Source organism: Rattus norvegicus, chromosome 17 (assembly GCF_021556685.1).
Source record: "Rattus norvegicus strain SHRSP/BbbUtx chromosome 17, alternate assembly SHRSP_T2T, whole genome shotgun sequence".
Classification (NCBI taxonomy): Eukaryota; Metazoa; Chordata; class Mammalia; order Rodentia; family Muridae; genus Rattus; species Rattus norvegicus.
The window spans coordinates 80,588,095-80,613,240 of NC_141550.1; the positions used below are offsets into that span (position 1 = coordinate 80,588,095).

Genomic DNA, 25,146 nt, shown 5'->3' on the forward strand with positions numbered 1-25,146 from the left:
CACACAGATGGGCATTTAATTGTGTGCAGAGTCGTGTTTTCAGTGTGCCGTCCCTAGCTGGGGAGTGCCATTTTGGACGCCTGGAAGCTTTGGGAGTGGGGTTTAGCTGAGGGAAGTTATCTACTGGGGGAGGGTTCTAGGAGGTAAATTATCCCAGGCCACTTCCTGTCTGTGTTCTGCTTCCTTTAAGACATGATGTTGACACTTCCTCCCACCACACAAAGCCCACCACCATCATATTCTGTACCTGAGGCCAAAACTACCATAGACTGAGCCCCTCTGAAAGTGTGAGTCCAGGTGAATTGGTCAACTCTTCAGTCGTTTGTATGAGGTATTTTGGTCAGAGTAGCACAAAAAAAAAAAAAAAAAAAAAAAAACCAACCAAACAAACTAGTAAATATATAAGTTAACCTCCAGACAGCCAGTTAAAACCTCTCTTCTTTTCCTTGCTCAAACTGTTTTTCTGGAACGCTGATAGGGCTTCCTGTCTTTCCCTACCTCTGAAGGTGTGGCAGTTACTAAGGTGGGAGTCCACCAGATAAACAGAGTGCAGCTCAGAGTCCTTTTCAGGTGGCTTACAGGTACTAACACAGCTTAGGTTGCAAGAATTTGCTTTAGTGATTAACAGCAGCACCTCTAGTCTTCTGTAACGAAAGTGTTTCCAGGTCCCAAGGGCACTGGACAGCCAAGGGCAGCAGAGTTTCAGCGATTGCATTTTAATAAAGCTTGTTACCAAAACATTCTATGGAATAGATGCCTTTATTTGTCCCAGATGACTCTCTCCCCACCCCCATGTAAAAATCACTTCCCTCTAATCAGATCACCAATAAAAACCAGCTAGTTTAAGGAAGCCACTCAAACAATTCTCAAACGGGGGTACATATTAGTACACTTCGTTCTATATGGTTCTGATGGCCATTCCAAAGCGAGGGCACTTAGCTTTGCATTTATCAACCGTGGAAAAAAGAGAGGGGAGAAAAACTAGGATAGAATTGAGACGAGAGAGGAAAAGACAGCTTTATAGCCCTATAGCCTCTCTCATACATGGGTCATGGGTCCTTTTGCCATATTGTACTGATGGTCCTTTATGTCAGAATTGGTGTGGGTTTGGCAATAATGATTTATGGTGCTTCATCTTTGAAAAATGTTATCGATTATTATATCAGAATGATTTTTGTTATGAGATAGAGTACTATACTCTGTATGTAGCCCTTGTTACCCTGGAACTCTGTGTGGTGCAGGCAGACCTTACATACAAGGCAGTCAGTCCTTCAGGTACAGCCTTCCCTGATGCTGGGGCTACAGGCATGTGTGCACTTCCATGATCAGTGTGAAAATAGTTATTTAAAAATTATTTAAATTAGATTTAAAGTGGATCACATTTCCAGAAACTTCCAAGAACCAATTGAAGGTGATAATAAGATGATTTTCAGGATTAGTATAAAGAGATAGGTCAGTGGGAATTCTAGAATAACTATCCCTTATGATAGACTACCCCCAAACAAAAATAAAGTCAACGTATTGTCCCTAGTAGCTTGGTTAGCGCAGTGCTGTGAGATCTTCTGTTAAGTTGGATTAGACTCTTACTTGGAAGTTTGGATTTTCTGTAGGTCAATTCAACAGGCGTTTGGTTTGTTTGTTTATTGGTTGGTTTTCAACAATGACTTAAGCAAGAAATGCATATTACTGTTCTACAGTAGCTCGAGGATGTTTTTTTAAAAAAGGTATTAAATAAAAGCGTACCAAGAGAGGCATGGGAGGTAATGTAGTAATTAAACTGCTTGCTATATAAGGATGAGGGCCGAGTCCAGATCCTGGCACCCATGTAAGAAGTCAGGTATGGTGGTGTGTGTCTGCAGTCCCAGCTGGGAAGAGGAGACAGGTGGGTTTCAGGGATCCACGCACATGCACACACACTTCACACATACTTCACACACACACACATACACACCCAAACACACACACATCACACATACAGGCACACACACACAAACACACACGCATGCACGCACACACACACACACCCGCACACACACCACACACCACACACACATACTACACACACACACACACACACACCCAAACACACACACATCACACATACAGGCACACACACACAAACACACACGCATGCACGCACACACACACACCCGCACACACACCACACACTACACACACATACTACACGCACACACACGCACACACACACCACACACTCATACACACACATACACACCCACATGCACAACACACCACACACTACACACACACATACACACACTCACACCACACACTCATACACACACACACACAAACATACACCACACACTACACACACACACACCACACACTACACACACATACTACACGCACACACACGCACACACACACCACACACTCATACACACACACATACACACCCACATGCACAACACACCACACACTACACACACACACACGCACACTCACACCACACACTCATACACACACACACAAACATACACCACACACTACACACACACACCACACACTACACACACATACTACACACACACACATACACACCCACACACACACCCACACGCACACACACACTCATACACACACACACACACACACACACACACACACACACACACTCCACACTCAAGAAGCGTTCAAGCATTCAAGAAGCTGGGACATGAATGAAGCTTGTACACATCTGCTGGTTGGCTGATGCTGACCCACAGTGACTACATGAGAACTCTTTTAGTTTTACTCTGTGTTGGACCCACTCCACCTAACATTAGCTTCTATAGCTGCCTTGATTGACAGCTCAGAGGCTATTCGATTGTTTTCAAATAGAAACACCACCCCTGCTCACTTCCTGAGTGGTGACACATAAGGTTCGTTTCTAAACTCAAACACGCACACCAGGAAGCCAAACGAGATTATTTGTGCTGTGGTACGGAAAATCATACAAGTGAGAAAATATTATTTTTTAGATAAGATGGTTTCCTCACCCTTTAATGATAGCATACACATTTGTCCACCCTGTGTCAAAATATCAACACGTACGGTCCGCATTTCTCGCTATCGTGGACACTGTCCCCTTAACTGTCTGTATCTCAGCCATTGGCTTTTGGCACTGCCAGCTCAGTGTGATTTTGCATTATCACATTCAGTAAGAATGTTGGTTAGGGTAGTCGACACTTTTTTGGGAGGTAGGGGCAGGCCTATCTCTGTGAATTCAAGGGCAGCCTTGTCTGCTGGTTGAGTTTTAGGATAACCAGGGCTAAGTAGAGAGACCCTGACTCAAACAACAACAACAACAACAAACAAAATAAAACAAAAAGCAAGCAAGCAAGCAAACACAAAACCCCCAAACCTGAGAGAAGAGAAGGTGAGCATTTCTATTGACAAAAGAAACAGGCATGACTGCCCTTCAGGCATGTGCTAAGCCAAGCGGAAGGTTCCAAGAAGAACCAGAGGAGGCTGGGAATACCACAGCAGAGTGGCTCTTGTTCAGGACTACAATCATATCAGTCTCTTCCTATGACCACTATGTCAGCACTTCCAGGCTCTCTCAACTACACAGATAACCTCCTTTCCTTGTGCCTCAGTGAAGACGTTCCTCTGGTTTGCAGGTTTTCAATACCCATTCCACATAGGAAGAGTCAGGCCACACTTGAACTGCTGAGTGTAGATACCCAGTGGCTCGGGCAAGAAAGGCCTTCAGGAAGGCACAGATTCGAGCCCCTCCAGCTTGTGGAAGACTTACTTTGACTTAAAATTTTTATTTTCATATTCATGGGTGTTTCACTTGCACATTTGTATATATACCACATGAATTCAGTGCCCTCAGGGGCCAGAAGAAGGTGTCTAACTGGAGATATAAACGGTTGTGAGTTGTCATGTGGTTGGTGAGAATTGAACTCAGGTCCTCTGGAAGAGAAGCTAGCATTCTTAACTACGTAGCCTTTTCTCCAGCTCCGGAGTCACTTTGGCTTTTGTGTGAGGCCACTAATTTAAAAGACCATTAGATTCTTTGGTATCTTAGAATTAAGCCTTGGATCCTATGTTAAACATATAAAAGTCTTCTCCAAAGGTCTGTGTTTCTAAGCTTTTATTGACGTTTGTTGAGGAAGATACATTTATGATGTAATACTTACAAGTTAAAGCTATTCACTTGCGCACAGTAAAAGAACCTTGCCTCGATGACTAGTATCAAAAGCTAGTTGCTACAAGACTAAAACAATTCAAACGTCAGAGCTAATATGCCTGATGTTCAGCAAACCAACTATGGCCACCTCCAGGTTTGGAGAATATTCCCAGAGATGGCCTGCAAGAGGCACACATACAAAATGAAGCATCAAACGGAGCAGTGGTGGTGGACACCTTTAATCCCATACTTGGGAGGCAAGGCAGAGAGGCAGAGAGGCAGAGAGGCAGAGAGGCAGAGGAGAGGCAGAGGCAGGCAGATCTCTTTGAGTTCGAGGAGAGCTTGGTCTACAGAATGAGTTCCAGGACAGCCAGAGCTACACAGAGAAACCATATTTTAAAAGATCAAAAAGGGAAGAGGAGGAGGAAAAGGAGAAGGAGGAGGAAGAGGAGGAAGAGGAAGAGGAGGAGGAGGAGGAGGAGGAAGAGAAGGAGGAAGAGGAGGAGGAAAATTCAAGCATACACTACTATCTTGAAACTGTTTTTCTTAATATTTTATTACCTATTTCTTTTTACTGTGTCTTGTTTATGGATGTGTCCCTAGGGGTGTGAGTACATGTGCTTGCAGGTATGTGGAAACCAGAGGGTGGCATCAGGGGTCTTCCCTGATTGCTCTAAACTCTATTTTTTTTTTTTTTGAGATAGTCTCTTATTGTGCCCGTAGGTGAACTCTGCCAGGTTGGCTGACCAATGACAGTGGGGGGATCCTTTGTCTTTGTCCCCACGCCTACCTGCAGTGCTGTCATTGCACATGCACAGTGCTGGTCCCAGCTTTTTATGTATTGAACCATATAACCTCCACGTTTGCACAGCGGCCCTCAGAATCCTGAAGTGTTACGTTATCAGGGTCTTGCTTGTCACAGCTCACCTCTGCATGCTGTGGGGTGAAGTTTATGGGAAGAAATAAGCTGACCTTGAATGAACTGTCTGGCCTTCTCTTCTCCTGGCAGCTACTTCTCTCTTTAGACAGCTGTAGCTACAGAAAGCCGCTAGACGGCTCTGACCAATGAAACGCCCTTCGCGTATCTGCTTTCTGCTAACACACTAGCAGGCTGGAGCTCACAAGGGGCTGTGAAAGATGGTCAGGTCAAGCTCTGCTCTTCCTCCTCCCTGGCTGTCCGGCTGTGTGGCCGCATTCCCATGATCTGTGGGACAGATGGGTTTGTTTCCAGTTCACATTCCGCCCTGTCAGGGTGCTCTCAAAAAGAAATACTGTTTGCAGCAGGGTTCCGAGCTGGCTGATGGGGAATTTTTATCGGACCCTGCTGAATGTGTGGACTTTTCAACCAGACGTCACAGAACTGCGGAAACCTGTTAAGTAGGTGGGACTTATAGTTGTTAAAAACCTCAGACCTAATCACCAATTTGGGCCAGACAAAAGGTGCAAAGAATGGGCTACAAGCTATAGTTTCTACAAACTGAACAAGCTTCATTCAACACATTTGGTAAATGGGGACTGGCCATATACCAAGTTCAAGGTCTCCAGCTAAGACCTCTCACACCCGTTGTGTTGAGTAGTGGAAATCAATCTCTCTCTCTCTCTCTCTCTCTCTCTCTCTCTCTCTCTCTCTCTCTCTCTCTCTCTCTCTCTCTCTGCTTCCTGACAAAGACCTAGAGAAAGGAGGCCTGCCTGGAGCTCTCTTTACAGAAAACAGTCAAAGTGACATAAACAAACTACAATTTAGACCAATGGATCAATTAACTCCAGCTCACCACAGACTCAAACTATCCCCCCTCTCTTATGTTTGAAAGGCCTGTGAACTTGGAGTGGTTCTTACATCTTTAAATGCAGAGGGTGAGAAGGGAAAGGAGAGGGAAGGGGAAACAAGAGAAAAGAAGGAAGGAGAGGAAGAAAAACCCACGATACATGAAGATTTATGTAGCATTCAAGTATCTGTTTCCCTAAATAAAGCCTCATTGAAACAGAACCGCGTTCCTCAGTTCTGCCGCCACACGAGGTTTCGTTGACACTTGGACGAAGTGCAGTGCCTGCCGTGGGGACCCGGCGACCCAGGAAAGTCAGATACAAGGCCTTTACAGAAAAAGTTTGCTAACTACTGTTTTAGATTTTGATTTTTTTTCCTTTTCATTTAGCTGAGGTTTTTGACTGAAGTCATAAACCTCAGGTCTGGTTGGGGTATATGTATAGATAAAAAATACAGTCCAAGATAGCAATGTGCATGTGTTCTTGATGGGGTAGAAATATGATTTGTCTGTGTGTGCTCAGAAGCAGCCTTCTGCGTAGGTGAGTGAGGTGAAGCTGACTCTGGGTGTCTCCTTTGGCTACATCCCTCCTTTCTGTTTTGAGGTAGGGTCTCTCCCTGGAGCTGGCCAGCTTGGCTGACTGGCAGACTAGCAAGTCCTAGGGTTCTTTCCGTTTCTGCCTGCTTCTGCCACAGCACTGGTGGTACACAGGCCCAGCAGGTACTGTGCTTTTCAAATGAACTCGAGTCCCCATGCTTAAATAGGAAACGCTCTATCCCCTGAACTATTTCCCCAGATCTGATGTATGCCCCTTCCATGTGCTTGGGGCAGGGTTAGGAACAGTGCTAGGAGTAAGTGTAAGTGTACGTATAAGCTTAAGTGTTAGGGTTAGGGTTAGGGTTAGGGTTAGGGTTAGGGTTAGGGTTAGGGTAGGGTAGGAGTAGGGTTTGGGGTTGTGGTTGTTGATACCTCTTCCCTCCCTCCCTCTCTCCCTCCCTCCCTCTCTCCCTCCCTCCCTCACTTCCTCCCTTCCTCCCTCCCTCCCTCCCTCCCCTCTTGGGGAAACACCTAGTCTCACATGTGTTAGGCAAGCATCCCACTACCAAGTCATAAGCCCCAACTCTCAGAACCCAATGACTTGATATTCTGCTTTCTCGACCACACAGTCATTACTTCTACACACAGACCTTGGTCCTAAACAATGGGCTAACCTGGGCTTTCCCCAGTAGACACTGATAGAACAGAATACCTTGAAGATCTGTCTATAAGCTGTTAGTTCTGTCGAGGGTAGCTACAGTCCCCTTGCTGTTAGGACTCTATTGCTCCTGAGAGACTGGGGACAATTTCAGCTCTGCTGCCCTGCATGCAGCATTTAAGGAATGAATGACGACATTCAAGCTAGCAGATCTATAGGATGGCTCAAGCTGGGCTTAGCGGTTAGGTCTATGTTTTCTCAACAGAGCATCTTCCCACGGAAGGCAGAAAGGCATGCGTTTCTCTGCTGCTAGTACTTCCCTGAAACAGCTCCCTATGTGATACAGATTTTTCCCTTGAAAGCCAGTGACTACATTGAGAAGGTGGTGTGTGTGTGTGTGCGTGTGTGTGTGTGTGTGTGTGTGTGTGTGTGTGGTGTGTGCATTTATCCCTTAGAGCTGTTAGGTTATAAACAACCCAGTTTACACCCCAGGAGTGATGCCCGGCTCCACACAGACGCACGATCAACACACCAGCCCGAGAACAACGGCCATTGGTTGTTTCGAGGCTCATTTGGTGAGAACATTGTCCTCACCAGCACTGGGCCTGCCTTGCCAGCCTGCCTGCTCAGTTGACAGTGTGACATCTGGATCCCACCGATTACTACTCTGTCCTCCTTCAAGGCACATGCGCAAGGCAATTTCTTTAAATACAAAAAAAGGCAACAAATATATCTTTAAGAGAACAACTTTGGGGGACTCACCTAGAGAAATCTCCCTTTGCTTCCTGTGGGAGAAAAAAAAAAGGAGCGAAACATCAGTCCATTGTTAAGAATTAAAACCATGCCCTATCATCATGGCTACTTCTCTACTGAGTCAGACAGACCAGCTCCCCTCTGCTGTCACCCTGTCAGCGCCGGAATTCAAGGAAGAGAAATGCTAAGCCAGTGGTGGCAGAACACTCCCATAATTCCCAGTGCTTGGGAGGCTCAGGCAGGAGGATTCTGAGTTTGAAATTAGCCTTGGTTCCACAGTGAGTGAGGCCCTGTTTGGTGGGTCAATCAAGAAGAATATACACGAGCCACCTGAATAAGAAGCACAATGCAAACTTCACAAAGGCTTATAGATGTTTATACTTCAAGGCCTTGGTCTAACTAAATTAGGTCACACACACACACACACGTTCACTCTCTCTCCTCCTTCCTTCTCCCCCTTCACACACACACTCTCTCTCTTACACACACCCCACACACACTTTGCTTCCCCCTTTCTCCTTTAAGACCTCCCTTACTTCTTCCCTCCCCTTCCCTTCCACCCTCGCTTCTTCCCTTTCTTCGAGACAGCTGCAGTCTGCCCTCCAGGCCCACTCTCCAAAGCAGCTAGGATTATAGGTGCGTGCCACTGTGCCAGGCGGCAATATTTGTGCCACTTGTGAGCCAGAGGCCATGTGAGCGCCAGTGAGTGTGGTGGGCTACCTCAGACACAGCAGCATCAGTGAACACTTGTTAGAAGAATAACCCGTGGTAGCATTCCAACTCATGGAGGTAACGTTACAGATGATACTCCTGTGCCTTGTCTGTCTGTCTGTCTCAGGCTAAAGGCTTTCACTTTGCCTTTCTGGGGGACAGGAGGCGACTTCTTCTAGGTATTCATTTGTTGTTATTGTTGTTGTTTTCAGGGCAAAAGAAGGTAGCAAGCTTAAAGGAAGTGAGCTTTGGACAACCGAATAATTGCAGGTGAAATACACAACTTTCCCTAAGGTCATATGATATACTGTCTTGGAATCTTGGAACAGTAAACATCTCTAGCTATGGCATGGCACCAGCATTCCTAATAGCTCATTCCATCTTGTGGCTAGGAAAAGTTAGGAAGCCAGACAGCGGACGTGACTCTGTTTGTACATGGCGGCCACACCTCCTTTTGTGTGTGTGTGAAACAACTTACCTGTAAAATATAGGAAGCTAATTCAAACACCACCTCACTGTCAACATCAATGAGCTCCTAAAAAGAAAGGAAAAAAAAATTAAAGTGAGCCTCTGATTGTATCTACTTAGTCTCAAATAATTAATTAATTAGAAACTTTAAAACGAGGATCTTGCAATGTAGTCCAGGCTAGCTTCAAACTCACAGTCCTCCCGTCTCTGCCCCCAGGTATGGAGAACTGAGGAATGAATCATATCACTCTTTATTAGTCTGGGACTTAACAGCTTTCTTACTGCAGCTCCATGGAAGAGACCTGGTCTTTCTTGGAAGTTCCCCAGGATCTCAAATATGTTTAGAGCATCTTTGGTTCTCTAGACAATTTCTCTGAGAGACTTGGTCCTGAATAGTTCCCAAGATCTTTTCAAAGAAGCCTGTATGTCATCTTCAAGTTTGAATGTGGCAATAAGGAATGGGGCATGTCCAGATTTTTATAAACCTGATCATCTTTGCGATTTTTTATTTCACGTGGATGGAAGTTTTACCTGCATGTAGTCTGTGTACCATAATGCATATAGAAGAAGAAGAAGGAGAAGGAGAAGGAGAAGAAAAAGAAGAAGAAGAAGAAGAAGAAGAAGAAGAAGAAGAAGAAGAAGAAGAAGAAGAAGAAGAAGAAGAGAGAGAGAGAATTAAGAAAAGAGAGGGGGTGGGGAGGGAGAGAGGAAATAATGGATGGATAGAGGGAGAAATGAAGGAAAGGGGGAGGGAGGATATATATATATATATATATATATATATATATATATATAGAGAGAGAGAGAGAGAGAGAGAGAAAGAAAGAGAGAGAGAGAGAGAGACTGACTCTATGCAGACAATATTCAAAGCCAGGGAGAGTGCTGGATCCCCTTGGAGTGGACTTATTGATAGCTATAAGCCATCTATATGCATTATGGTACACAGACAAACATAAAAGTGCTGGCATTTAAACCTAAGTCCTTTGGAAGAGTAGCCAGTATTTATAACCACTCTCCAGCCCCAAACCCGCTCATCTTATCAGTCACTAGGATACAGCCGATCAATAACCAATCACAACACTTTTTTTTTTTCTGAGATAAGGTCTCAATGTGTAGCCCTGGCTGGCTCAGAGCTCAGGGCTGCTCCTGCCTCCCAAGCCCTGCGGCTGATGGGAACACAACCATGCCCAGCCCTGCTATGGTTGTCTGTAGAACTTATAGTGAGGGTTCATTGAAAAAGATGCCACAATGGGATCATGCTTCGATCTGAAGTTAAATAAATCAGGACTGAAAACACCGTTCCTCGGCCATAGCTCTTCCGTGTGCTCAGACCTCAGTGTGGCTAGTGGCTGTCATGTCAATACAACTCTGCAGTGTTTCTGTCTCCACAGAGGCTCTATTAGTCACTGCTAGTGTGGTCTCTAATGTAAATATCCTTCTGTTTTCTTTTTTTTACATATCTCCCAAATGGTTGTGATCTAGGGTCACAGTCTTAAAAAATAAAAACTTCTTGATTTTTTGAAAAAAAAATCCAATGTATTTTTTTTTCTTGTTAGACACAGACATAATGACACTAAGTAAGACATTCACATCAATGCCAGCGCGTGTTTACTCCGGTGGTCTCATGTGATGATGTCATTTAGTGATGTCACAGCCACTGTAGTTTGTATAACTATACTTACTCGATACCTGCACGAGCATAAAACCAGTTACCACCTCTATCAGAGTTCGCCCTGCCATGAAGCGACCTGGGCCTGGAGTTCCCATGTTTGTAAAAATAGCACCGCTGGGGGCAGTAACTGAAAGTTGGTGTGCTTATCACATAGGATTTGATGGTTTTGGAGATGGGCCCACACACTGGAGACACCATCATGGCAATACCCATGTCCATGGCCTCCAAAGAGATCTGCACTATTATGGTATACACTTGACACGATGACCCACCCTCTTAATGCCTTATTAAACACAGTCTGTAGTGTTAGCGACAGACAGAAATTCGGGTCCATCAGCTTGCAACCATAAGACAGTCGATGAAAAGGTAGGTCTTCATTTTTCTTCTCTCCCTTCCTTCTCTTTTTCCTTCTCTTATTTCAAAGAGGGTCTCACTCTGTACCTCCGGCTGGCCTTAAACTCGATGGATGGTAATCCTCCAGCCTCAGCCTTTCAGGTGCTGCGGTTAAGGCATGAGCCACCACGCCCAGCACATCTTCCTGTCATCACCATCTCTTTATCGAGTGGCCGGACAAGAGGGAAAGTTGGGAGAGACTTAGAGACTGGAGAGTTAGCTTAACACCATTTTTTCCCCCTATACATCCAAAACCATGATGTGACTTGCCTCAGAGCACGAGGACCTTAATGGCAGTTATCGTACTGGAAAGCCACGACTTCTTGTCTAATATATGGCCTTACTTAGGATGTGCCCCCTTCCAAGTTAATAAGGTCTCAGTTGCAGCCAGCACACTCTCGGAACAGAATTTATAACTGAAGCTAGCATTGAAGAGTAATTTAAATTAAGGGTTATTTGGAACTACAAGCCAAACTCTGATATATGGATTTTCTAATTAGTCTGGGGTGGGTGGGGTGTTCAAGCTTGTCCACCATAACTCATGACAATGTATTCGAGCGGTCTGCATCTTTTGAAGGGGGGGTGTGTCCTCGAGGTCTCAGGCCAAGGAGTTCCAAAGATAGATAAAGAGAGTTGCTACTCAGTCACCTTCGAAGTGAAGCTGAAGAGAACTAACAACCATGTGGAGGAACAGGGGACAGCCATTCGTAATGTGGAACCAGCCACAGGAGCTTAACGGCCTCTGCAGTTCATCTGCCCTGTCAGAGCTGGGATGTGGGAGAACGTTTGCAGTGGCAGTTGTGGGATTTCCAGCTCCCGTCACATGACAGAGTACATATGCTCCCACAGAAACTGCCCAGGGTTTCTGCAATAGGTCATTTCTAACTTTATTCATTTCCCTGCCCACTGATCAGTTTGCTAGAGAGCTCACGGTACTTGGGAGCCACACTGGTGTGTGTGTGTGTGTGTGTGTGTGTGTGTGTGTGTGTGTGGTTTGCACGTGTCAGTCCCTTCTGTTAAACATTTACACCTACGATGTAGCGGATGGTCAACAGGGGGCTAATGGTTAACACCAGTTGGGAGGCTTTTCTCGTGTATAACTCAAAATCAACCTTTGGCAGGCAGCCCTGAGCAGGAGCATAGTGTCTGGCACATGATTTGATTCATTTGCTAGATGTAAGTTGTCTGCGAGGGGAAGGAGGGGTGGGGGAAGGAAGGAAGGAAGGTCCCTTCTTCTGCACAGCCATTCTGGAGGTCCTGTGGGCGAACATTACACACAAGTGTTTCGTCAGCCACAGCAAGGCTACAAGCAACAGTCGTAAATGTCTGGCCTGGTTTGGGCAAGTTCGTTCTCTCTCTCTCTCTCTCTCTCTCTCTCTCTCTCTCTCTCTCTCTCTCTCTCTCTCTCTCACTAGAGCTGTCCTTAGGGTAAGTGGGAATGAATGAATGTCTTTAGGATGAGTTTTCCCTCCGCTTGTAGATGAAGAGACTAGAAAATACCCAAAGTCAGAGCACCCAGCAACAGAGGAAAGGGAGCCAGAATGAGATGTCGTGGACCGTGTACGCAGAGCAAGTCTGATGGAGAAGGTTGTGCCGTTACTCCTTAGTTAATGTTTACCGAATTTAACACTCACCGGATGCCCTCAAAGGAGTCAATCTCGAGAGAGAACAGAAGAACCAAACTCTGAACTGTGGGAAGACAAGTTCTTGACTTCTGAGAGCTCGCCTAGTCTCCAAACTTTTCTCTCTTGTCTGGATTTTGTTAGATTTACTCTCAAGCTGTTCACAGGTTACGCCGTATAATTTCCAGACATACGGTAATGTGTATTCTCCAAGTCTTAGTTTAATTCCTAAAGCTTCCCTACACAGTGCTTTTTCTATCTTTAATTTTAATACACTTGCTACTTCCTTATCAATAGCCCCTTTCTCATTTCTTTCTCCCAGGTGATCATATCTTTAAGATTTTGCCGTAATGAAACATAGCCTTTGATTTTCTTTTCACGTCCTGAGCTTACCCTGAAAGCCGAATTCACCACGGAGGTCCCAGAGATCTTCCTACTAGGTCCCAGCTGTCATGTGACATCCAAATATGACTCTACCTTTCCCTCAGCTGGCTTCCCAGGCTGTGACTCCCTTGGTGTGCTTTTCCGGTAGAGAAACAAACTGACCAAGATATCAAAGAGTATGCAGAACCCCCATACGTTCCTGTGGCTGTGGTCTTTCCCTCGACGGAAGACAATGGAGAAACAGGGGAAGAGGTAGGAAGCCCTTCCAGAAAGAGCTGTGAGTGGCTTCCACCTGGCCACCTGCAGAGGCTGGTGCCCTGACATTCCTGGGGGCTTTTCCACCCGGAGTTCTGTGCTGGACCCTTAACCGTGCCAGCATCATCCGAGGAGGGACTCCTGCTGGGTCCTCTCCTGAGCTAGCATCTTGCCTGGGAATCCAGGATGGTGGTAGACACATGATCCTGTTCCATTGAGAGGCAATGCCATATCTTTTGGCTGCTGAAGCCATGACGTATGCATTTGGGCCTCTGTGTCCCTCACTACTGAGCGAAAGGCCGTCATCCCTTTTGCTCTTTGGGAAATGGTATAGGGTGACAGAATGTGGTTCCCTGTAGGTGTGTACAGGCGTGCATGTGGGTATTCTCAGTGCATATGGACAAGATGGCGCACGCTTCCTTACTCTCAGCACTGCTTTATCTAAAGGGGTGAAGCAACTTCCGGAGGAGGAGCCAGGGCATCCCTCAGCAGTGTTATGGTGGCTATCAACTCTCTCAAGATCTTGACGTGCTCCAAACAAACACCCCCATACGACGGGGCCTCCTGACCTATAGTTCAGATGGTTTGCTGGTGCTTTTCATGTCGAGTACCAAGAATCTCAGGGGAAAGCGTTCCTCTGTGGTTAGCCTGAGAAAGTCCAACTTTTCCCATACAACAAATGAGATGATTACTGCTAATTGCCATCTCAACAGAGACTCGAATTGCCTGGGACACAGGCCTCGGGGCATGTCTGTGAGGGACTATCTTGATGACGTTAATTGAGGTTGGAAGGCCTGCTCCGTTGATGGTGGTACCATCCCTTCCTTGGCTGGGATCCTCGACTGTGAATGGAGAAAGGGGGCTAAGAAGCTGCATGTGAGGGCTGGAGAGATGGCTCAGTGGTTAAGAGCACTGACTGCTCTTCCAGAGGTCCCGAGTTCAAATCCCAGCAACCACATGGTGGCTCACAACCATCTGTAGTGGGATCTGATGCCCTCTTCTGGTGTGCCTGAAAACACCTACAGTGTACTTATATATAATAAATAAATCTTTCAAACAAACCCAAACAAACAACAACAAAAACCAAAAGAAGCTTCATGCATCCAGCCCTTTGTGATTCTTGACTATGGATGTGATGTGATCAGCTATTCCACATTTCTGCTACTCTGACCTCCCCAAGACGCTTGACCAAGCCTTTGGATTGTGAGCCAGGGTAAACCCTACAGTTGCCTTTGCTGGAGTGTGTTATCACTTCCACAGGAAAAGAAATTAAGACAATAATTGGAACAGAAAACGTGAGGAACAAGTACAAGGAACTGAGGATACCTCTGGCAAACTCCCGTCAGAACCCCTTAGTTTGTGACCCCAAGGGCTTGCCTAAGAAATCCTCACTCAGGCACCACCTAAAGCTCATGGCCACCCTCACCTGAAACTGAGTTCTAGTCTTACCCCTCACTCCCCAACAACCTAGAAACACCCGGCGCTACTGTTTTCCTTCTCTTTCGATTGCTTCACCACCAAATGTGAAGAATGTTTTCTGATTGTTTCGCTGAGCCTGTTGGGACGTACGTAGAGGTGATTCGGAGACTGCGAACACACTGGAAATGCCTGTGTATCTACAGTCGGAGCCACAAAGCTTGCTTCGGTTCTTTGGCATATTTCAGTATTGATGGTAGTACTTAGCAGAATTTCTTAAAGACATAGGTGTTTACAGTCGCCATGCAGATAATGGTTGTAATTTACAGCTGTTGGAGTTGGAAGGTTTTACTCTGTTACTTTGGTTTATCTCAGTGTCCGGATTAAATATTACCTATGGCTGTTTCTTAAAGGGCGTTTTTAGAGGAGACTAATATTCGAATAACTGGACTTACCGTCTACCACCCAATGCCTTAAGGCTGAAAGAATAAAAAGGCGGAGGAGAAGCAAATTTCCCTTCTTTCATCCCACACTCTTGGGGATGGGGGCTGAGCCTAGAATTTGCTATGTCACTCAGCCGGCTTTGAACTCTGCCTCGGCCTCTCCCATCCTGAGATTACAGGTGTGTCCCACCACCATTACTCACTTTGTGAATTAAGACACCCATTCTAACTTTCTCCTGCCCTGGGGATGACATTTACAGTACTGGCCTCCCTGGTCCTCGGTACTCCAGGCTGAGTCACAACTGCCACTTTTCTGCACTCTACCTTGCAGACTTCTCAGCCTCCGCTCACACTGGGTCAGCTCCACACGGTAAATATCCTCCTATGATTCTCTGTGGAGAACCCAGACCGATGCGGTGTACCTCATCAGACTGGGGTATGAGGTCATATGTAGGTGATCTCCCTGACTACCTTTTGTGGTTGCTTGGCTAGCGTGCCCTGTTGCGCAACTCATAAGGACTATACGGAGTTGCGTCTGGGCATGGACGGGACCTCTGCAAACTTGCAGAGTTCCTCTTTGTCAGCCCGGTGCCAAGCCTTTAGCATTCAAGTCATCTCATGTTTGCCTCATGATCCATGGAGGTATCTTTCCATTCCCATGGCATCCCCCCCCCCCGGGGGAGGGTTCTGCTAACCGCTGTAGATAGCCTAGGTTGAGGTCCTAAGAACTGTTCTTACAGTCTGCTGTGTACTGCCAAGATGATCAGTCCAGGCAGGCTCCTTTCTGAAAGGTTGAAAAGGAAAGTCCTCCCTTGTCCCTGTTTTTATGCTCCTGGTAATGTAGGCACACACACAACATCTTCCTTAGCCAGACCGGGAGGTCAGGCGGGGATTCATGAGGCTGATATTCCGAGGCTACTATTTATGTTGGGTCCTCATCTTGTGGAACTAGATTCTGGGCTTCCCACCTACAGATGGGGTGACCTCACAGGTGCAATAAGGAAGCTCTTTGAAGCTCTCAATATAGACCATTTACTTCAGTATCAACAAGAACGATGGCACTTAGACTTCCGAGGCCAACGAAACCCAAGAGTAATTACACAAGGGATGAGCATGTGAAGTTCTGGGACCGAGGCAGACATCTCAGACAAAGGGCTGCACGAGACCCATACAGAACAGGGACTTTTCTTTCTCCAGTTTCCTCTTCCCTCTCTCACCGTTCCTGTTCTTCTTCAGCTTTTGAAACAAGATCTCGGGCAGTCCAGGCTAGCCTCAACTTGCTATTTAGCTGAGGACGACCTCCAGCTCCTGATCATCCGGCCTCCTCCTGAAAATTCTGAGCTTATAGAAACGGAGCACCTCACCCTGTCCTGTCTGTTCTGTCACCGTCTGCTCTTGCTGCAACGGCAGCGCCAGAGTTTGATACAGCACCAAAGTTGGTGCGATTAAGTCACGAAATAAAAAGCAATTTCTGTTTATCGGCTACATGACAGGTGACGGGAGGCGGTGGTAAAAATCCAGTCAGAAAAATGGGCATGCCACCTGTCTCTTGCCCGAGAGTGTACTTCACTCCATCTGCACATGGAGACCTTAGCTTGTGGCTCAGCTGAGATCGGTACTGAGACTAAGTACAATTTAACGGCAGTGGATACGAAGGGAGGAAAGTTACAAGGTTTAATTATGAGATTTACAACCACACAGCAGCCATTCTGAGCAGCAAAACTTAGGTCACCCCACCCACAGCAAATAAATATCAAACGACTCCTCTGACCAGTGCAATTGAAGGGGTTTTTTTTTTTTTTGGATGTAGGAGCTGATTTTCTTATCTCTCCCAGGTTTTGTGTGCGAAGCTGATTAAAGCTAGAAGTTAAAGCAAGAGCTTTTGAATTTCCTTTGTACTCTTAGGGTCCATAATTTTCTGGAATCGTTCTTTCTAAAAGATAAAGGGACGTTAAACATATTAGATACATTTAGCAACGAATAATTCCATCTAAAGTAAAACTTAAAAAAGACATCAATGTATAGCCTAGCTTTTGTAAGGAGGTGAATGCGATGGCTATTTTTTTTTTTTCTTTTTTCTTTTTTTCGGAGCTGGGGACCGAACCTAGGGCCTTCAAGCGCTCTACCACTGAGCTAAATCCCCAACCCCCATGTTTTTTTTTTTAAAGCAACTTGTTTTATACGTTTGTGTGTTTACCTGAACAGGCACTGCCTGTGTTCAGGAGCCCATGGAGGTCAGAGATGAACATTGGATCACCTGGAAGTGAAGTTCCAGGAAGTTGTCAATCACCAAGGTGGGGCTTGGGACCAAAACTGGGTCCTCTGTAAGAGCAGCAAGGGCTCTTAACTGCTGAGCCATTTCACTGTTGACCAGTTTTTAAGCTTCTTTCTGTGTCTCCGTGTCTCTATTTCTGTCTGTCTCTGTTTGTCTCTGTCTATCTGTGTCTGTGTCTCTGTCTGTCTCTGTCTGTCTCTCTGTCTCTGTCTCCCTCTCTGTCTCTCCCTCTCCCTCTCCCTCTCCCTCTCCCTCTCTCTCTGTCTGTCCTCAAATTTGCTAAGTAGTGGAGGATGGCCCTGAGCTGCCGACGTCCCGCCTCCACCTCCTGATGGCAGACATCACAGGTGTAGCCCTCGCATTGGTTTATGTGGTGCTTGCAATGGACCCTTGGCTTTTCTCCCCTTGGTTTGGTCAGCACTCTCGCCCAGTTGCCTGAACTCTTTTCAGGCAGAATCTTATTATGTAGTCTAGAGTGATCCCCCCGCCCTGGCCTCTCCTGAAGTTTGATTTCAGTTCTCACTGCAGAACTCAGGGGATGGAGGACTCACCTCGGTCTGAGTGTGGAAGAACTGAAGAGTCCATTGTCCCCAAATCGCTCCTGTCTTGTGTGACAGGTGGGTTGCCTCCGATGGGGTGACTAATGGACATCTCCAGTTGTCATGAGAAGTCACATTTGAAGAGGAAGGAGGCCAAAGAGGGAGGGTTTGGCAGGAGAACTCCTCTGGCTCAGAGAACACACAGTTTCTCGTTGGAATTTTCCATGGAACTGCACACATATTTCTAAAGGAGGCTTGTTCATCCCCTGAATGTGATTTCCCCACACTGTCCACCTGTCACCATAGGCGGTTAAAAAGCATCATGAATGTTGGACAGCACAGCATGCAAGTCCCCCTTCCTTTCTCACCAAAAGTGTACGGTGATAGCCCTGCTCTCACAGGGTTTAGTTTTTTGCAAGTTGGGTTAAATTATATTTCCTCCCTGATTTTCTTCTAGAAGTTATGAGTGTGTAAAGGAAGAGAAAGTGAGAGGCCAATAAGCAGAAGTGTGCTTTTCCACTCCTGGGAAAGGAAGGAAGGAAAACTATGTTTGTGGGTTGAGGAAAAATGACCAACAAAATGAAAGGCAATCACCCTCCCTGCCTGCCTGCGGATTGAGAGGTGAGAGGCGGAGTCTCTGTAGATGAGTGAAGCCTCCGTGGAAGGAAGCTCACACTCCAAACGGAGGAGGAGGCCACCAAAGGTTGATATTTAGGTCCCTGTGGAAAGAGCTGCTTACATTAGAGCTTCCCCCTGGGCCGATGAGGCATTATTTTGACCCATGTTTTCAGAGCTTCCCACTAGCTTTTCCTGGCTCACTTGTACTATGAAGGACAGACTGGGATTCCTTGCAACAGATAAAGCCACCTAAGGTAGAAACAGCTGGCAATGGAGGTTGACCCCCCCCCCCTCTCTCCCTCTCTCTCTCTCTCTCTCCCTCTCTCTCTCTCTCTCTCTCTCCCTCTCTCCCTCTCTCTCTCTCTCTCTCTCTCCCTCCCTCTCTCTCTCTCTCTCTCTCTCTCCCTCTCTCTCTCTCTCTCTCTCTCTCCCTCTCTCTCTTACACACACACACACACACACACACACACACACACACACACGCACATGCACATATACACGAATACATACATGCAGGAGAGAGCATGGGTGGGAGTTGGGGGCTGGTGGGTGGGGGTGGGGGTGGGGGTGGGGGTGGGGGTGGGGATTCTATTCTACAGAAAAGGCAAATATGACAAATGGAAGAAACAGGAAGTTGAACATGCACAATAATGTAATTAGAATGATAAGAGATAGTATTATATTCCTAAGGCAATAAAGTATTTTTTTAAGACCATAGAGGCTACAGGCTGACCCCAGGAGTCCAATATCAAATATGTATTTTTATTTGTGTGTATGTGTGCATTCCAGGCATGTGCAAGCGCCCACGGAGGTCAGTAGAGGGCACTGAATGCCCTGGAGCTGGGGTTACAGGCAGTCATGGGGGAGGGGAGACAAAGTGGGTTCCTCTCCAGAAAACACTTTAACTGCTGAGCTGTTTCCAGACCCTAAAATAGGATATTTAAGAGCGCACACTTGCGCGTGCAAGAGAGAGAGAGGAAGAGAGAGAGAGGGAAAGGGGGGAAGAGATAGATCAGAAATACAAAGGCATCCTCTGAAACATACATACATACATACATACATACATACACACTACATATACATATACATACAAATTACACATCTATATGATGGTTAAATATATATGCTACATATACATATGTACATGTACAAACTACATATATATTTAACTATTATATATATGTTAAAAACCAAAAGAAGAGAAGAAAGGCACTGCTGACAGAAACCTCCCAGAAGACAATAAAAGCCAGAAATGGAAACCTGGACACAGGCTGCCCTAGCTTCTGCTTTCCAGAACTTCCAAGAAGAGAGGAGGAGGATAAGAGAGGAGGAGATAACAGGGAAATAATCCAGAAAGGATATGAGTCTCCAGAAAAAAAGTATCCACCCACCACATCCAAGAGATACAAAGACCAGCAGTCCCCAAATTTTAGATCAAGAGGAAAGCAGAGGAAAGCCGCAAAGATCAGCTGTTGGGAGCCGGCCTGGGTGGGGTGGACACACCATGGGCAGGTGGGTGGACAGCACCTGATATTCTGAGAAGGCTGCTCTTTGGTATTCCTACATCTAATCAAACTTCTCGGCCAATGGTTCTCAACCTTCCTAATGCTGGGACTCTCACACAGTTCCTCATGCCGTGGTGACCCCCAGCCATAACATTATTTCCGTTGCTACTTCAGAACTGGTATTTTGCTTCTGTTACTATAACAAGGGGGCAGTGTTCACATCAACCACAGCCGGCTGTAAAGGATGGATCTGCATCCAGATAAAGTTTGCATGGTGCACACGCACACACGCATGCACGCACATGCACCCTTGCAGTAGTTGATGACTTTGCATTTACCCAGAAGTTATAATTCATAAAGTGTGGTTTTACATCCAATCCTGCTTCTTTCCACAGTAACTGTTCTTTACAGTAACCAGTCTCTACACATGTGTGACTGATCCACGTAAGTATGGTATGGTGCTAGTCCTGTCACATGCACCCAGATTTGTTCAGGGTGTATGTGATGGGGCTGGTGCAATGTCATAGTGCCAGCTACTCATGTGATAGTCTCTGCAGGTGGGTGGACCTGCGCACAGATGATAGAGGGGTGGCATCTCAGATGCTAAAACCATCAGAAATCTGTGTTTTCCCACGGTCTTAAGCAACCCCAGTGAAAGGGTCCTTCCACCCCCAAGAGCTCCTGAACCACAGGTTGAGAAGCACTGTTCTAAGACGCCATGAAGGGTGGATAAAGACATTTTCAGACGCATAAGGATATCCTTTCTCTAGATTTACTCGGGGATGCTGTCCAGGAAAACATCAGTGTAAAACAAACAAGCGAACAAAACCCAGAAGGCAGATGACCCAATACAGAGCGGGGGTGGGGGAAGACCCAGACAGGAAGGTGGCCTCCCACGAAGAGAGCTTCGAAGCCCGCCAAGTTCATGTTGGAACAGGAGGGCAGATGGTTCCAGGAGGAAGGTTCAGGAAATCAATAAATAGCAACAGCAGTCACAGAACTCAAAGCAGAGATTGCTGACGGGTTGCCGTAACGTTGGGACTGAATATGAGATTGTATCTGGGAATCCGTAGGAACTGGGAGCAAAAGCCAAGGAAACAGAGAAGCCCAATAAGCGAAAACAAGACAAGGAATCCCTTTAGGTAAAACAACACTTTGCAAAAAAAAAAAAAAAGAATCCCAGCCGCGGGAGGATGCTTGGATTAGTCACAGTGCTGTGCTGATGATTGCTGTGGCTATGACCCAGAAGCAAACTCCTACGCTGAGAAAACGGGGAGAGGGAGAGTGTGGGTGGCTTCGGGGACGCCCTAATCCCAATCTGTTTTATGAGGAATTCAATAAATGGAGAAGGGACAGATTGGGGGACATCTTTAGAAACAGAGAGGCAAAGGGTAGAAGTAGCAGAACTTGGGTGTGGAAGAGGTGTCACATTTGGCTTCGAGAACGAGAACCATTTGCCCTTAATGGTTTATGGCAGTGTATGTGCTTGTGTATGTGTGGACAGGTATGGCGGTCCGAGGACACCCTGTGGGAGGTGGTTCTCTGCTTCTCCTCTGTGTGTCCTGGGGTCACTCGGTTTCCATGTTTGGAGACAAGCACTGTGACCTGGGGAGCCATCTCACTGGACTCCCTGTTTGTCTTTAAACTGTTTCCTATTACTTTAATAACAACAACAACAACAACAACAACAACAACACACACACACACACACACACACACACACACACACCCCACACACACACTTTGATTTGGGGATTAAACCCAGGGCCTCTCCCTAGTCACTCCTAGCTCTGATTAAATCCAGTTCCCGACTTCTTTAAATACATTTAAAAGAAGATGTTTCTTAATTTGGTTTTATGTTGTATGTGTGTTTTGTCTGCACGCATCTATGTATACCATGTGAGTCCCCGGTGACCCAGGTATGTGAGGTCTCTCGAGACTGGACTTACGGACAGCTGTGAGTGATGGGAACCAAACCTGGGTCCTCTGTAAGAACAGAAAGTGTTCTTAATTGCTGAGCCTTCTCTCAACTACCCTGCTCAGTATGGAAACTAGAACTTAATATTTTTAAATATAAATGGAAATGCAAAGAAGCAGGGTAAATATCTTATTTTACTTCAACAGCTTAGTTCTAAAACACTGTAGGAATTGGGCAGGTCTGTAATTCCAGCTGTTCAGGGGGTCGAGGCAGAAAAACGTAAGTTCAAGGATAGCCTGGACTGTACGGCGAGTTGAAGGCTAGCCTGGACTGTACGGCGAGTTGAAGGCTAGCCTGGGTGACTTAGTGAGATACTGTGTTTAAAAAAAGAAAACGGCAGGAGAGCCCAAGATGTCGCTGAGTGGTAGAGCGCTTGCCAGCGTAGGTAAGGCACTATGCTCAACCTGGGGTCTGCAAAAGGCAAGCAAACAGGTAGGAAGAAAGACACTGTGAGGGAGTCTCCCAGGAAATAACAAGTGGCCTGATACTGAACTCTGGGCTAAATCAATATTTGGGGGCACGTCACCCTGGCTTCTGGGCTAATGTCTCAGGGTACACCTGGGAACATGTGGGTGGCACAGAAAATTATAGCCAGGAAAAATGTGTCCGAATCCAAGCGATTTGATCAAGTGTATGGCACAGTGCTACTTGTCTTAGGAGAGTTTCCCTAGATTTGGGCCGGGCTTGCAATATCACTGTTTGGTCAAAAAGGAAAATGAACCTTGAGGGTATTTTGGGGCAAACATTCATGTTTAGTCCGTGTCGGCCACAGCAAAACCTGAATATCTACAACCTCGTGGACTTCTGTTTTTCTGTTACAGGCTGTTGAATGTGGCTGATAGGGCACTGCTGTCTGGTCACTCCTAGTTCTCACCAACATTGGCTTCCTCCTTGGCAAAGTCTCAGAAGGCTCAAAATGAACACACAGCTCTGTTAGTAAAATCTGCGTGCTTGCAAATGAAAATATTTGGATGACTGAGGCAAACAGGTGGCCCTGAGACGTTATTCCATCTATACAAACTTTAGAGGACCTGTCCTCGGTCATTTGTTGGTCATGTTTGTGACCATGTTCCAGAATAGATTTTAAGAGGAGAGCCAGGGCTCTGGAACATTCCCTACTTTTTATTTAGGAAGCAGGCTGATGCTGGGGGCACCTGGACGTTGAAGGAGGCCAGTTCTGGAGGCCTGGCCGCTTGTGCCTGCTCTTGGGAAATCTATACTATTTGCTTCTGAGAAAGTAATCTTCTTGGTTTCTACAAGCTCAGCATGTGTGACCAAGAGGAACTGAGCTACTCCAGGAAACAGCTTCCTTCCCCTTGATACGTAGGTGAGCACCAAGAAGGAAGTGGTCTGAGCGCCCTTTCAGAAGCTCAGTGATTTCTAGTCATTTATTTTAGCTCATGTCTGCCACCTGGTGGACAGTGCTCACTTCTGTTCTTTATTTCTCAACTTTTAAAAAACCGAGCTTGGCCGTTCATTAAAAACAACCGAACCAAACCAAACCAAAATCTCACCAGATGCTTCTATAGTTTGAAAGGTATCTGGATATAGTATTATTCTTTCCACTTTACAATGAGAAAATTAGGGATTAGAGGAAGGAAGGAGTTCGAAACCTGCAACTGCAGTTACTGTCTTTTTCCCGCCAGTCAGCAAAACTTAGAAGACTGTCACCTGAGTCCTCTGGGTTTGAGGCCACTCTATGTCCTAGTTCATCAGTTCCCACCAAGTGAGGCCTTTCTGCAGAGGTGAACTTGATTTCCACCAGGCCCTCCACCATTCTGAATGGTGGGATTATCCCATGCAATCCAGGCAAAGAACTTCCCCAAGGGAAGCAGCAGCTAGCAGCTACCCCATTTCAGCTCTCCCGCTTCCAAGTTTGGTGAGCTACTATGGTGCTGCGAAACAGAATTTACTAAATATGAAAGTTGCAGGCCATCAGTTCTCCTTGGACTTTTCCAAAAGTATCCAGTGGCCACTTGACCAGTGACAGGCTCATATTTGAACTGGGCACACTCTGCAAACAGTGTGGTCTGGTGATTGCAGTTGGGCTCCCCTGAACCCTGTCCGTTAGCTGTGGAGGTCTCCCCATACCTCATCTTCCTCATGGGAGAGCTGTGAGGATTCAGGCCATTCACGTAAAGCTCCAAGCCTGTGCTTCGTGTGAGCCTCACAGGATAAGTGTATGACGGATAGATTTAACTGTCAACTTGACAGAACCATTATCACCTGAGAAGAGAGTCTCAATGCGGGATTGTTTAGGTTAGGTCTGTGGCCTGTGGATGATGGCCTTAACTAAGTTAATTGACATGGGAAGGCTCAGCCCACTGTTGGCAGTATCATCCCCTAGACAGGGGTCCTGAAGTGTAATATTAGAACATACAAAGCTGAGCTGAGCACAGGCAAGCAAGGGAGCATGTGCACATTCCTTTCTGTCTGATCTACGGTGTGGATATGATGGGACTACTTGATTACAGGCTTGGAGGAAGTCACGCTGTTCTGCCGGCGGCTTGCCTTACCTGTAGTTTATCACTTATTTATAGCAATTAATTTATACATGACTCTTCCTAATCAATAAGACTGACTTGTGGGAAACGTTTCGGTATTTTCTGTTTCCTTCAGAAAGTGAATGGGAGGAGCACAATCCTACCTTGTAGATGCAGGACTTGGCGTTCAGGAAGAAGAGCTCAATGGTAGCGTTGTCCTTCAGGTAAGAGATGCTTTCTATATAGAATCTGCAAGAGAAAAAAAAACACGTGTAAGGCACGGGGGGGGGGGTGGAAACCACTACAGCTGAGCTTGGGGGTTTTAGAGGACTGCGGTTTCCACTGTTGAATGAAGAGAAAGCAAAGGGGCCTCCAGTCTTGTTGCCGTTGCCTTCTTTGAGGGCACACCATGTCTTACACGTCCACACAGGCGTTTTCCTAAACATACATTCAAGGCCAATAAGCATATGAGAATACATTCTAGGTGTCTCTAAGCACCAGCGAAATGCAAACCAAAAGCCTAGTGAGATAT

General features: G+C 46.2%; 1 protein-coding gene across 10 annotated transcripts in view; it reads right to left on the bottom strand.

Annotated features, from left to right (window-relative positions):
- The window catches only part of Frmd4a (FERM domain containing 4A), a 588,018-nt gene that overhangs the window by 91,922 nt on the left and 470,950 nt on the right, over window positions 1-25,146 (bottom strand). For all 10 annotated transcript variants that reach the window (XM_087590786.1, XM_087590788.1, XM_087590784.1 and 7 more), the window contains 3 exon segments: window positions 24,779-24,863; window positions 9,042-9,098; window positions 7,862-7,884 (listed from right to left, as the gene is read on the bottom strand). In XM_087590786.1, coding sequence (XP_087446912.1) covers window positions 7,862-7,884; window positions 9,042-9,098; window positions 24,779-24,863 — 165 coding nt within the window.